Source organism: Lissotriton helveticus, chromosome 7, assembly GCF_964261635.1.
Source record: "Lissotriton helveticus chromosome 7, aLisHel1.1, whole genome shotgun sequence".
NCBI lineage: Eukaryota > Metazoa > Chordata > Amphibia > Caudata > Salamandridae > Lissotriton > Lissotriton helveticus.
This window is the reverse complement of record NC_136068.1, coordinates 1,159,873,040-1,159,888,591: the sequence shown is the minus strand read 5'-3', so window position 1 is coordinate 1,159,888,591 and position 15,552 is coordinate 1,159,873,040. Positions and strand designations below refer to the sequence as shown.

General features: G+C 55.4%; 1 protein-coding gene across 2 annotated transcripts in view; it reads right to left on the bottom strand.

The window, feature by feature from the left end:
* Positions 1-209: 209 nt before the first annotated feature.
* SLC16A6 (solute carrier family 16 member 6) overlaps positions 210-15,552 on the bottom strand; it is a 28,371-nt gene continuing 13,028 nt past the window's right edge. For both annotated transcript variants that reach the window (XM_078654294.1, XM_078654295.1), the window contains exon 6: positions 210-1,627. In XM_078654294.1, coding sequence (XP_078510420.1) covers positions 1,374-1,627 — 254 coding nt within the window. In that variant the 3' untranslated portion in view covers positions 210-1,373. The remainder of the gene's footprint in view (positions 1,628-15,552) is intronic.

Here is a 15,552-nt window from a genome sequence, read left to right as displayed (position 1 = left end):
CCACTGTAACCCTGATCAGAGAATTGGAAGGTATATACTCTTGCCGTACAATGGTATGTAATGTCGATTTGTTCATAATAAAAAGAATTTAACAAAAAAAAGAAGTTTGAAAATAAGAACAAACTCATCAGCTAGCCAAGTTTCTCTATGCATGTGTTTCCCAACTGTCCCAAGTATATGATATAGAAAAGCAAACTTTGAGATTATTAATCATGTAATCATTTTGATGTTTTATTCAAGGTTGTAGCAACACATAACTGATAGAAACAAGGGGCCCTGTAAGTAATCACCCTGCAAGGGTTAGCAATTCTTTTATGCACTATTGTAATAATTTTACATTCCGATTACATTTCTTCTCTTTCACTTGATATAATCCCCCTTCTTTCATATTGTATTTAGAAATGTAAGCACATACAATATATCACTACAAATCTGAACTAAGTTTTAGAATAGTCACAAAATTGATAACTGAGTTTGAAATGCCACATAACATCCTAAATGTTGCAATAATCTTACTGATGTTTTACTTTAGCCTTTCTCAAAATCAACATCCTGATTTGAAAAAAACTGGAGGATTCAGAAAACAAACTTGTTGGTTGACCTTTGTTTGGCACATGCTCATTTTTTAAAATACATGGTATGCACCATTTCTCACATCCTGGGTCTTTGTGACAGAAAGGTGTGCAAAACAGTACTCCTGGCGCAAAAGGAAAATAGTTACAGACACAAAAAATATGCTCTAGAGTTAGATTATTTGTTCCTTACATCTTGGTCCAGAGGGAGACAATAGGATGTCTAGTGTAACTTTATAAATACATTTTTAAATAAATCTAAGACACTGAAAACAGAAAGACATATTACTTTAGAACACCAACAAATAAATCTCAGTAACTGGCCATAAAAATAAAATATTAAGTTGATGTGGTTCTGTTGCTGTAAAATGCACATATTTTCTCCTTTAAATCCCAGTCCTCGGTATGTATCATGCATGCTCAAAAAAAGAATTTATTTTCGGGACAGCATCTGAATTAATAGCATTTTCAAATGTTTCTTCATTTTAAGATACAGGTTGACGATGCAGGATGCAAACCAAGTGTTATTTGTTGTATAGTCGTTGCCAGAAGGTAAGGCAAATGCCTTATTTTTTATATTAAAAAAATATATTGATGAAACAACTGCCCACTATGGGCAGTTAAATTAATATAAGGAAGTGGCAGCCTTCTCTAAATTTTCAATCGTACTTAGCAGCTTCTCACGTTGATAGTTTTTGCATTCCCTTTAAAAGTGTAAATTCTAAGGTTGTTGATTCATTGTTGGTTCACTGCATTGTCTTTATTCGAATCTTGTTTAATTGGCACGAATGTAAAGTTATTTCAAAAAGAATTTTCATTACTTTTTATGGAGCCTTCAGGTTTTCCAAAATCCATTTCAAGAAAGTCATCCGGCACATCTTTGAAAACTTCTTTTTCATTATAATCTCCTTCTTCTATAGATGTTTTCGGTTTACGTCTGCAAAGACCATTCTTGCAGGGCCTTACTAAGGCCAGACATATGGCTGCCAGCGCCATGCCAACCGCACAGGAGTAGAATGCTGACCCGTAATTCTGAGTTTGATCCACAAGGACACCTGCAGTTAAAAATAATATTGTTTTCATTAGAGAAAAGGCATTTACATTGTAACTGTCGCCACATTACATGACAAAACAATGCCTGCAACTAGACAAAATCCCCCCAAAAAATACCTTTTCTAAAGTTAATAATTTCTTGCTGATTTCATAAGGAGTGAAAGGGGTGGGCAGTGATGTGTGCTTTCCAGTGACAACCTGCTACAAATAAGCCTTCAAGTTGGATAGTTGGCAAAAGCAGGTCCCTCTTACAAGGGTCATCGGTACATATTTTACTATACGTCCTGATGATGGTCTTGTGATTTATCTTGATAAGACCGAAACATCGACCTCCACGTCCATTCCTGCACTACTGACATCTTGCGTTCAGTGACTTACCTCTAACCCAGTAGTAGTCATTGTATCCTATGTAACAGTTTGGACTTTGTTCTTATGTACTGTTGGAAAAGTGATTGTATTCCTTGTACATTAGAATTATGCATCTGTTTTATTCTTATATCTGATTAAGAACCCTTATGACTTCAATAATAACAATTTTTGATACATAATCTCCCTGTGTTGCTTCTCTTTATTACTTTAGCTAGTGTGGTAGCTACTCATCATTTTTTGCTCTGTCTCTAACAAGTAGACTCTTGATTTGAATACAGCAACTGATGTTTACAGTTTGGATCCAAAATTCTTTTCAATAGAGATCCTTAAAGCTGGTAATTAGATCGTAAAATAAATCCCTTGCAGGCAATTTACATTAGATACGATTTCATAAGGAGACATTGTTCCCATTCATTGCGGATTCTTAAACCACAGTCCGTAAAATAATCAGTAATATTTAACCAACAGAACAGTGCTGACAGCATCACCTGAAATCATAGCTGACAACCTGCAAACTTTGGCTCCTCTTGTGACTTCCCTCAAACCAACTAATTGTTTTGATCACTGTGACTTTTTGCATTATCTTCAGTGAATGAAGATCGATCAACAGGGTGAAGAAACCTTTAAGGGTTTTGCTCAAAGAAATTGTTTCCCATTCAGTTTGATTGAAATACAGCAAGTGAAAAAAGGTAAATATAGCTTTACGAAATTAGGTGAGTAGTCAAAGTGTACTCTACACTATGTGCTTGTTTTGTAACGGGGAAATTCCACTAAGATATTCAGGATTATTCCTCAAGTCTATACACTTGTGTTGATCTTGAGCAAGTTAAAGATATTGGCAACATGTCATTAGGTCTCGCCTAGACGAAAGCAAAGCGAAGCTTTGCTGTCTAAGGCGAGACAACTAATGTTGTTACTTTCAGGGGAATGAGGACTGCAAAGTGCCACGCGCTTCAGGCCGAGATTTGACCTCGTGAGCGTGCACAGCCCATCTCCTGCCTCGTCAGTTTCAGTTTTACACAGGCTTCTACAGTGTGCTACTTTGTTGCAGTTTTAAAGTTTCGTTTTTGTTCTTACTGGTTCAGGGGCAGTGCAGCACATACTATTTTACAACACACACCATTCTACAGCACACACCATTCTGCAGCACACAACGCAGCGCCCCGCACTCTACAGCGCCCCGCAGCTCCCCTGCACTCTACAGCGCCCCGCACTCTACAGCGCCCCGCACTCTACAGCGCCCCGCAGCGCCCCATACTCTACAGCGCCCTGCGCTCTACAGCGCACCACGCTCTCAGCGCCCCGCAGCGCCATGCACTCTACAGCGCCATGCACTCTACAGCGCCCCGCACTCTACAGCGCCCCGCACTCCACAGCGCCCCGCACTCCACAGCCCCCCGCACTCCACAGCCCCCCGCACTCTACAGCGCCCCGCACTCTACAGCGCCCCGCACTCTACAACGCCCCGCGCGCAGAAACTTTTACAAATCATAGAAATCCCACCATCGACAGTAGTCAATTTATCCACGAAAGTATTGACAAGGGATGAGGAATCTGTCCTCAATCTAGGTTTAAAATGTGTTCCCAGTCAGCAAACATACAAGGCAGCTCCAATAATATCCTATTGGCGAGCTAGTCCTGGCAATAGTGAAGAACGAAATTAGCAGTATTTCACTATCATGACATGTAATACATACCTACACATGTCCCACCTTTAACATACACTGCACCCTGCCCCTGGGAGTGTCTTGGGCCTACCTTAGGGGTGTCCAACATGTAGTAAAAGGGAGGCTTAGGGCCTGGCAAGAGACTGCACTTGCCAGGTCGACTTGGCAGTTTAAAACTGTACTCAAAGGCACTGCAATGGTGGGCTGGAGACACGTTTACAGGGGTGCTTATATGGTTGGCACAATCACTGCTGCAGGCGCACTAGATGCATTTGATTTACAGGCCTTGGGCACACACAGTGCACTTTACTAGGGACCTACCAGTAAATCAAATATGCAAATTATGGAGAACCCAGCAGAATTAAAAATGACAGAGGTAGCATTTGCACTTGAGCACTGATTAGCAGTGGTAAAGTGTACGGAGTACATAAAACAGCAAAAAAGAAGTCCAGCATAAAATCAAAAATACAGGTGGTAGAGCAAAAAGACAGAGGAAAACACGTCAAGGATGCCAGGTCTTGCAACTGCTTAGAGATCTTTGAGTGATGACAGGTCACATTGCCTCTCTCTCATCGTCTCATGACCCCAAAAGACAGAGGTCAGTCGCAGGTGTCTAGGGATAATTGGTGCACCTGAGCCCACTACAAGAGAGCGCTTCGATCCACGAGAATTCACTGCAATAATCAATCTAAATTACACCGCGCTGTGTTTGTTTACACTTCCTCTCTCGGGTGGGTTCTTTTTCAGATGTGATCCCATTTGTAGCTCAGCAGACAGCAGCTTACCCTGACAGAGCAAGAGAAGGATGATCCGCACTCTGCTGCTTTTCCTTTACGAAGTGATGCTAGAACACGTTTTATTTTAAAAATGGATTAGGCCCCAGAAGGTGTTCAAACAATTTCGAGGCATGGTGCTCATCTTCTCAGCATGAGAAGGATGAAATGCTGAGCTCTGCGGCATACAGCACTCTACAATGTACACCACTCTACAGCACACAGTATTCTACATCACATAGCACTGCACTCTACAGCGCCACGCACTCTACAGCACCCCGCACTCTACAGCCCCCCGCAGCGCACCGCACTCTACAGCGCACCGCACTCTACAGCGCACCGCGCTCTACAGCGCCCCGCAGCGCTCTGCAATCTACAGCGCCCCGGGCTCGACAGCGCCCCCCGCTCTAGAGCGCACCACGCTCTACAGCGCACCGCGCTCTACAGCGCACCGCACTCTACAGCCCCCCGCACTCTACAGCCCCCCGCAGCGCACCGCACTCTACAGCGCACCGCACTCTACAGCGCACCGCACTCTACAGCGCACCGCGCTCTACAGCGCACCGCGCTCTACAGCGCCCCGCAGCGCTCTGTAATCTACAGCGCCCGGGCTCGACAGCGCCCCGCGCTCTAGAGCGCACCACGCTCTACAGCGCACTGCGCTCTACAGCGCCCCGCGCTCTACAGCGCCCCGCACTCTACAGCGCCCTGCAGCGCTCTGCAATCTACAGCGCCCCGGGCTCGACAGCGCCCCGCGCTCTACAGCGCACCGCGCTCTACAGCGCACCGCACTCTACAGCGCACCGCACTCTACAGCGCACCGCAGCGCTCTGCAATCTACAGCGCCCCGGGCTCTACAGCGCACCGCGCTCTACAGCGCCCCGCGGCGCCCTGCACTCTACAGCGCCCCGCAGCGCCCTGCACTCTACAGCGCCCCGCAGCGCCCTGCACTCTACAGCACCCCGCAGCGCCCTGCACTCTACAGCGCCCCGCAGCGCCCTGCACTCTACAGCGCCCCGCACTCTACAGCGCCCCGGGCTCGACAGCGCCCTGCACTCTACAGCGCCCGCACTCTACAGCGCCCGCACTCTACAGCGCCCCGCACTCTACAGCGCCCCGCACTCTACAGCGCTCCACAGCGCCCTGCGCTCTACAGCGCCCCGTGCTCTACAGCGCTCTACAGCGCCCCGCGCTCTACAGCGCCCCGCAGCGCCCTGCACTCTACAGCGCCCCGCGCTCTACAGTGCCCCGCGCTCTACAGTGCCCCGCGCTCTACAGCGCCCCGAGCTCTACAGCGCCCTACAGCGCCCCGCACTCTACAGCGCCCCGCACTCTACAGCGCTCCGCACTCTACACCGCGCTCTACAGCGCACTGCACTCTACAGCGCCCGCACCGCAGCCTACAGCGCACCACAGCGCCCCATACTCTACAGCGCCCCGCACTCTACAGCGCACCGCACTCTACAGCGCACCGCGCTCTACAGCGCCTGCGCTCTACAGCGCCCCGCAGCGCCCTGCACTCCACAGCGCCCCGGGCTCGACAGCGCCACGGGCTCTACAGCGCCCCGCACTCTACAGCGCCCCGCACTCTACAGCGCAATGCACTCTACAGCGCAACGCACTCTACAGCACTCTACAGCGCCCCGCACTCTACATCGCCCTGCACTCTACAGCGCCCCGCAGCGCCCCGCACTCTACAGCGCCCCGCACACTACAGCGCCCCGCACTCTACAGCGCACCGCACTCTACAGCGCACCGCACTCTACAGCGCACCGCGCTCTACAGCGCCCCGCAGCGCCCTGCACTCTACAGCGCCCCGGGCTCTACAGCGCCCCACATCGCCCCGCACTCTACAGCGCCCCGCACTCTACAGCGCCCCGCACTCTACAGCGCCCCGCACTCTACAGCGCTCCACAGCGCTCCGCACTCTACACCGCGCTCTACAGCGCACTGCACTCTACAGCGCCCGCACCGCAGCCTACAGCGCACCACAGCGCCCCGCACTCTACAGCGCAACGCGCTCTACAGCGCAACGCGCTCTACAGCGCAACGCACTCTATAGAGCAACGCACTCTACAGCGCAACGCACTCTACAGCGCAACGCACTCTACAGCGCCCTGCACTCTACATCGCCCTGCACTCTACAGCGCCCCGCAGCGCCCCGCACTCTACAGCGCCCCGCACTCTACAGCGCCCCGCACTCTACAGTGCCCCGCTCTCTGCAGCGCCCCGCACCGCAGCGCACCGCGCTCTGCAGCGCCCCGCACTCTACAGCGCCCCGCAGCGCCCCGCACTCTACAGCGCCCCGCACTCTACAGCGCCCCGCACTCTACAGCGCCCCGCAGCGCCCCGCACTCTACAGCGCCCCGCACTCTACAGCGCCCCGCAGCGCCCCGCACTCTACAGCGCACCGCACTCTACAGCGCACCGCACTCTACAGCGCCCCGCACTCTACAGCGCCCCGCACTCTACAGCGCCCTGCACTCTACAGCGCCCCGCACTCTACAGCGCCCCGCACTCTACAGCGCCCCGCAGCGCACCGCACTCTACAGCGCACCGCGCTCTACAGCGCACCGCGCTCTACAGCGCACCGCGCTCTAGAGCGCACCACGCTCTACAGCGCACCGCGCTCTACAGCGCACCGCACTCTACAGCGCCCCGCACTCTACAGCGCCCCGCAGCGCTCTGCAATCTACAGCGCCCCGGGCTCGACAGCGCCCCGCGCTCTACAGCGCCCCGCAGCGCTCTGCAATCTACAGCGCCCCGGGCTCGACAGCGCCCCGCGCTCTACAGCGCACCGCGCTCTACAGCGCACCGCACTCTACAGCACACCGCACTCTACAGCGCACCGCAGCGCTCTGCAATCTACAGCGCCCCGGGCTCTACAGCGCACCGCGCTCTACAGCGCCCCGCGGCGCCCTGCACTCTACAGCGCCCCGCAGCGCCCTGCACTCTACAGCGCCCCGCAGCGCCCTGCACTCTACAGCACCCCGCAGCGCCCTGCACTCTACAGCGCCCCGCAGCGCCCTGCACTCTACAGCGCCCCGCACTCTACAGCGCCCCGGGCTCGACAGCGCCCTGCACTCTACAGCGCCCGCACTCTACAGCGCCCGCACTCTACAGCGCCCCGCACTCTACAGCGCCCCGCACTCTACAGCGCTTCACAGCGCCCTGCGCTCTACAGCGCCCCGTGCTCTACAGCGCTCTACAGCGCCCCGCGCTCTACAGCGCCCCGCAGCGCACTGCACTCTACAGCGCCCCGCGCTCTACAGTGCCCCGCGCTCTACAGTGCCCCGTGCTCTACAGCGCCCCGAGCTCTACAGCGCCCTACAGCGCCCCGCACTCTACAGCGCCCCGCACTCTACAGCGCTCCGCACTCTACACCGCGCTCTACAGCGCACTGCACTCTACAGCGCCCGCACCGCAGCCTACAGCGCACCACAGCGCCCCATACTCTACAGCGCCCCGCACTCTACAGCGCACCGCACTCTACAGCGCACCGCGCTCTACAGCGCCTGCGCTCTACAGCGCCCCGCAGCGCCCTGCACTCCACAGCGCCCCGGGCTCGACAGCGCCACGGGCTCTACAGCGCCCCGCACTCTACAGCGCCCCGCACTCTACAGCGCAATGCACTCTACAGCGCAACGCACTCTACAGCACCCCGCACTCTACATCGCCCTGCACTCTACAGCGCCCCGCAGCGCCCCGCACTCTACAGCGCCCCGCACACTACAGCGCCCCGCACTCTACAGCGCACCGCACTCTACAGCGCACCGCACTCTACAGCGCACCGCGCTCTACAGCGCCCCGCAGCGCCCTGCACTCTACAGCGCCCCGGGCTCTACAGCGCCCCACATCGCCCCGCACTCTACAGCGCCCCGCACTCTACAGCGCCCCGCACTCTACAGCGCCCCGCACTCTACAGCGCTCCACAGCGCTCCGCACTCTACACCGCGCTCTACAGCGCACTGCACTCTACAGCGCCCGCACCGCAGCCTACAGCGCACCACAGCGCCCCGCACTCTACAGCGCAACGCGCTCTACAGCGCAACGCGCTCTACAGCGCAACGCACTCTATAGAGCAACGCACTCTACAGCGCAACGCACTCTACAGCGCAACGCACTCTACAGCGCCCTGCACTCTACATCGCCCTGCACTCTACAGCGCCCCGCAGCGCCCCGCACTCTACAGCGCCCCGCACTCTACAGCGCCCCGCACTCTACAGTGCCCCGCTCTCTGCAGCGCCCCGCACCGCAGCGCACCGCGCTCTGCAGCGCCCCGCACTCTACAGCGCCCCGCAGCGCCCCGCACTCTACAGCGCCCCGCACTCTACAGCGCCCCGCACTCTACAGCGCCCCGCAGCGCCCCGCACTCTACAGCGCCCCGCACTCTACAGCGCCCCGCAGCGCCCCGCACTCTACAGCGCACCGCACTCTACAGCGCCCCGCACTCTACAGCGCCCCGCACTCTACAGCGCCCCGCACTCTACAGCGCCCTGCACTCTACAGCGCCCCGCACTCTACAGCGCCCCGCACTCTACAGCGCCCCGCAGCGCACCGCACTCTACAGCGCACCGCGCTCTACAGCGCACCGCGCTCTACAGCGCACCGCGCTCTAGAGCGCACCACGCTCTACAGCGCACCGCGCTCTACAGCGCACCGCACTCTACAGCGCCCCGCACTCTACAGCGCCCCGCAGCGCTCTGCAATCTACAGCGCCCCGGGCTCGACAGCGCCCCGCGCTCTACAGCGCCCCGCAGCGCTCTGCAATCTACAGCGCCCCGGGCTCTACAGCGCACCGCGCTCTACAGCGCCCCGCGGCGCCCTGCACTCTACAGCGCCCCGCAGCGCCCTGCACTCTACAGCGCCCCGCAGCGCCCTGCACTCTACAGCGCCCCGCAGCGCCCTGCACTCTACAGCGCCCCGGGCTCGACAGCGCCCTGCACTCTACAGCGCCCCGCAGCGCCCTGCACTCTACAGCGCCCGCACTCTACAGCGCCCCGCACTCTACAGCGCCCCGCACTCTACAGCGCCCCGCGCTCCACAGCGCCCCGCGCTCCACAGCGCCCCGCGCTCTACAGCGCCCCGTGCTCTACAGCGCTCTACAGCGCCCCGCAGCGCCCTGCACTCTACAGCGCCCCGCGCTCTACAGTGCCCCGCGCTCTACAGCGCCCCGAGCTCTACAGCGCCCTACAGCGCCCCGCACTCTACAGCGCCCCGCACTCTACAGCGCTCCGCACTCTACACCGCGCTCTACAGCGCACTGCACTCTACAGCGCCCGCACCGCAGCCTACAGCGCACCACAGCGCCCCATACTCTACAGCGCCCCGCACTCTACAGCGCACCGCGCTCTACAGCGCACCGCGCTCTACAGCGCCTGCGCTCTACAGCGCCCCGCAGCGCCCTGCACTCTACAGCGCCCCGGGCTCGACAGCGCCACGGGCTCTACAGCGCCCCGCACTCTACAGCGCCCCGCACTCTACAGCGCAATGCACTCTACAGCGCAACGCACTCTACAGCGCAACGCACTCTACAGCACTCTACAGCGCCCCGCACTCTACATCGCCCTGCACTCTACAGCGCCCCGCAGCGCCCCGCACTCTACAGCGCCCCGCACTCTACAGCGCCCCGCACTCTACAGCGCACCGCGCTCTACAGCGCCCCGCAGCGCCCTGCACTCTACAGCGCCCCGGGCTCTACAGCGCCCCACATCGCCCCGCACTCTACAGCGCCCCGCACTCTACAGCGCCCCGCACTCTACAGCGCTCCACAGCGCTCCGCACTCTACACCGCGCTCTACAGCGCACTGCACTCTACAGCGCCCGCACCGCAGCCTACAGCGCACCACAGCGCCCCGCACTCTACAGCGCAACGCGCTGTACAACGCAACGCGCTCTACAGCACAACGCGCTCTACAGCGCAACGCACTCTATAGAGCAACGCACTCTACAGCGCAACACACTCTACAGCGCAACGCACTCTACAGCGCCCTGCACTCTACATCGCCCTGCACTCTACAGCGCCCCGCAGCGCCCCGCACTCTACAGCGCCCCGCACTCTACAGCGCCCCGGGCTCGACAGCGCCCCGCACTCTACAGCGCCCCGCACTCTACAGCGCCCCGCACTCTACAGTGCCCCGCTCTCTGCAGCGCCCCGCACCGCAGCGCACCGCGCTCTGCAGCGCCCCGCGCTCTGCAGCACCCCGCAGCGCCCCGCACTCTACAGCGTCCCGCAGCGCCCCGCACTCTACAGCGCCCCGCACTCTACAGCGCCCCGCAGCGCCCCGCACTCTACAGCGCCCCGCACTCTACAGCGCCCCGCAGCGCACCGCACTCTACAGCGCACCGCACTCTACAGCGCACCACACTCTACAGCGCCACGCACTCTACAGCGCCACGCACTCTACAGCGCCACGCACTCTACAGCGCCCCGCACTCTACAGCGCCCTGCACTCTACAGCGCCCTGCACTCTACAGCGCCGCGCACTCTACAGCGCCCCGCACTCTACAGCGCCCCGCAGCGCCCCGCACTCTACAGCGCCCCGCAGCGCCCCGCACTCTACAGCGCCCCGCAGCGCCCCATACTCTACAGCGCCCCGCAGCGCCCCATACTCTACTGCGCCCCGCACTCTACTGCGCCCCGCACTGCGCCCCGCACTCTACAGCGCCCCGCACTCTACAGCGCCCCGCACTCTACAGCGCCCCGCAGCGCCCCGCACTCTACAGCGCCCCGCACTCTACAGGGCCCCGCAGCTCCCCGCACTCTACAGCGCCCCGCACTCTACAGCGCCCCGCACTCTACAGCGCCCCGCAGCGCCCCATACTCTACAGCGCACCACGCTCTCAGCGCCCCGCAGCGCCATGCACTCTACAGCGCCCCGCACTCTACAGCGCCCCGCACTCTACAGCGCCCCGCACTCCACAGCGCCCCGCACTCCACAGCACCCCGCACTCCACAGCGCCCCGCACTCTACAGCGCCCCGCACTCTACAGCGCCCCGCACTCTACAGCGCCCCGCGCGCAGAAACTTTTACAAATCATAGAAATCCCACCATCGACAGTAGTCAATTTATCCACGAAAGTATTGACAAGGGATGAGGAATCTGTCCTCAATCTAGGTTTAAAATGTGTTCCCAGTCAGCAAACATACAAGGCAGCTCCAATAATATCCTATTGGCGAGCTAGTCCTGGCAATAGTGAAGAACAAAATTAGCAGTATTTCACTATCATGACATGTAATACATACCTACACATGTCCCACCTTTAACATACACTGCACCCTGCCCCTGGGAGTGTCTTGGGCCTACCTTAGGGGTGTCCAACATGTAGTAAAAGGGAGGCTTAGGGCCTGGCAAGAGACTGCACTTGCCAGGTCGACTTGGCAGTTTAAAACTGTACTCAAAGGCACTGCAATGGTAGGCTGGAGACACGTTTACAGGGGTGCTTATATGGTTGGCACAATCACTGCTGCAGGCGCACTAGATGCATTTGATTTACAGGCCTTGGGCACACACAGTGCACTTTACTAGGGACCTACCAGTAAATCAAATATGCAAATTATGGAGAACCCAGCAGAATTAAAAATGACAGAGGTAGCATTTGCACTTGAGCACTGATTAGCAGTGGTAAAGTGTACGGAGTACATAAAACAGCAAAAAAGAAGTCCAGCATAAAATCAAAAATACAGGTGGTAGAGCAAAAAGACAGAGGAAAACACGTCAAGGATGCCAGGTCTTGCAACTGCTTAGAGATCTTTGAGTGATGACAGGTCACATTGCCTCTCTCTCATCGTCTCATGACCCCAAAAGACAGAGGTCAGTCGCAGGTGTCTAGGGATAATTGGTGCACCTGAGCCCACTACAAGAGAGCGCTTCGATCCACGAGAATTCACTGCAATAATCAATCTAAATTACACCGCGCTGTGTTTGTTTACACTTCCTCTCTCGGGTGGGTTCTTTTCAGATGTGATCCCATTTGTAGCTCAGCAGACAGCAGCTTACCCTGACAGAGCAAGAGAAGGATGATCCGCACTCTGCTGCTTTTCCTTTACGAATTGATGCTAGAACACGTTTTATTTTAAAAATGGATTAGGCCCCAGAAGGTGTTCAAACAATTTCGAGGCATGGTGCTCATCTTCTCAGCATGAGAAGGATGAAATGCTGAGCCGAACTTGCTTTGATTCCAAACTAGTGGCCATTAGGTTGCAGTTGCATCATTGTAACAGGTGCATCAACCAACTGAGCTAGCTTGAAAAATTCCGGAGTGCAAACATACTAGATTAATAATGTAAGGTTCCTTTTGTAACACCTGCTTAGGACAGCTGCTAATCACCAAACATCTGATGCAGAGACACGCATTTTTTCCTTGACTGAAGCAACTATAACGATGATGCATATGTCATAAGTACATAGAAAGCTCACGAAAGTAAGCATGTGATGCTGAAAATTTTAAAACATGATGGAATAACAATCTAGTATTTTAGCTATTCATCTTAACAAGACCAATGCATTGAACACCGTTACGTTGGCTGATAAAAGCGCATTTTATTTACAGTAGTCTAAAAGAGCAAAACTGCAGGAAAATGACCACTATACAAAATAAAAATAGCACTACTCTGCGCGCCGCCACTCCCGTGCACCATTTTAATTATGAAGACCCGGCCCGCCTCCAGTGCGTACCACTACCAACTATTTAATTAATTTTAAAAAGGCTCAGGCCAGGCCGGTAGGGCGTGCGCACCACGGCACCATAATTAGTGTTTATAGGCCGGGGCCCGTTACCATCCGTCCCTGGCGTGCGTTGCGCACTGTAACTATTATAATATAGGCTTGCCTGCTTGCTTGCTTCAGCAGCAGCAGCCGAGGGCAAATGGAGCAGGCGAGGAAGCAACAGGGGTTGGGGGGCTGGTTGAGTGCAAGGGCGAACCCAATATGGAGGGAAGCGGCACACAGGCAAGAACAGAGAGCAACACCGAGTGCGGCCCCGGGAGCAAAGAAGTACAGAAGCGAGAAAGCATGTTCTATAGGAGGGACAAACACGAGTGACAAGTTGGGACATAAATAAGAAGCAGGCAAATGCGCGACAGGAAAGCAACTAATTAGTGCACGCAGCAGGCCTGGAGGCAGGCAGCCAGCAGCAGCCCTGCCCCGCCGGTCGGTGACGGAGACGGAGTGGCAGACTCTGAGTGACTTACTTTGGTCTTCGGACTCGGATTCGGAAATCGGACAGGGCAGCTCAGCGTGGGCGGGCCTGGCCGCCTGGCTGCTTTGTCTTGGACTTGGAAGGCAGTTAAGTTCGTAGTTTTCGTTGTTCTTCTCTTGTCTTCTTCTTTGGCTATGCGCGCCGCCTGCCGCGCCCCATATGCCACGCACAGGGGCTGACTGCTTATTGGCCCGCATGATGTTGTGCGTGCCCTGGGGCTGCCTGGCATTGCTCACCACCACTCAGCAGCAGCCAGCCCTGCTGCCCACGCCCCCCACGCACGCGGCACGCGCATACGGCGCGGCGGAAGTGCGGAACGGAAAGTGAAAGAAAAGGATAAAGGCCTGTCCCGCGTCCCGCCGCCATTTCATAGAATCAGGCGGGCTTAGACTAAGATAACAAAAAGTTGTTATCATTGTCACTTTTGCCTCATGTAATGTAACGTTTGCCTTTGTATTTTGTTCACTAGTAATGTTCTCATGTATCAGTTCTGTTTCTATTGTGAATTCGCTCTGACACCTTCGGGTGAAGTCCGCACATCCCTTCTTACTCGGCTTGCTTAGCTGGCAGAATGGTGTTGCAGCGTTGGCTAGGAGTTTATTATAGTTGAGCTTTTTTCTTTCAGTTAAACAATAAAGTGACATTCATACAACCTAAATTCAGGATGCTGCCTCCCTGCCAATGTTTTAGGCATCTCTCTTTTTAAAGTCGGGAACATTCTGTTAAAACAGCTGTTTAGGATGTAAGGTATTACTTCTCACGAAACAGACTGATTTTTGATAATGTCCTGAATGCAGCAAGGACCGTCTGAATGAATGTAAAGAATTGCAGTGTTCCTAATGTTCTATATGCGATTTGCCTTCAACTAGTAATTACCATTGGATCATTGTGTGCTGTCTCACTCTTAATGCCTGTTTAAAAAGAGTGCTCTTTATGCTGGACCCAAGTATGTTTCTATTTAAACAACACCAGCGATCAATGCACGCTTCCACCACACGCACACAGAACCAGACGTCGGTGCACGCTTTCACCAGGCGCACACACACACCACCAACCGTCAGTGCACACTTTCACCAGGCACACCCCATCAGCCGTCAATGCACGCTTTCACCGGGCACACACGCCACTAGCTGGCAGTGCACACTTCCACCAGGCACACACACCATTAGCCATCAGTGCACATTTTCTACAAGCACACACACACCACCAGCCATCAGTGCACGCATCAATGGTTAGCACATCCACAATTAACTATTGTTGCAATCGCAGTATGGCGCACTTTACTTCTAAACATGTCAGTGCACGCTTTTCCACCATGCACACACACCATCAGCCATCAGTGCACACTTTCAACTGGCACACACACACCACTAGCCATCAGTACATGGTTTCATCAGGCATACACACCACCGGCCGTCAGTACACACTTTCAACAGGCACAGACACCATAAGTCATCAGTGCACGCTTTCACCAGGCACAAACACCACCAGCCGTCAGTGCACGCTTTCACCGGGCACAAACACCACCAGCCGCCAGTGCACCCTTTCACCAGGCACAAACACCAACAGCCGTCAGTGCACGCTTTCACCGGGCACAAACACCACCAGCCACCAGTGCACCCTTTCACCAGGCACAAACACCACCAGCCGTCAGTGCACACTTTCACCAGGCACAGACACCATAAGTTGTTCGTGCACGCTTTCACCGGGCACAAACACCACCATCCGTCAGTGCACGCTTTCACCGGGCACAAACACCACCAGCCAATACAGAGTTTGCAAAAGAATTCATGCAACACATTGTCATATACAATGCCAATAACTGAAACTTGAATGCTGCGAGACCTATTGCATTGCAAATGCTTGTTTTAAGTCATGCTACAAATCGCTTTGCCCTAAAAAAGATCAGTAGAATGT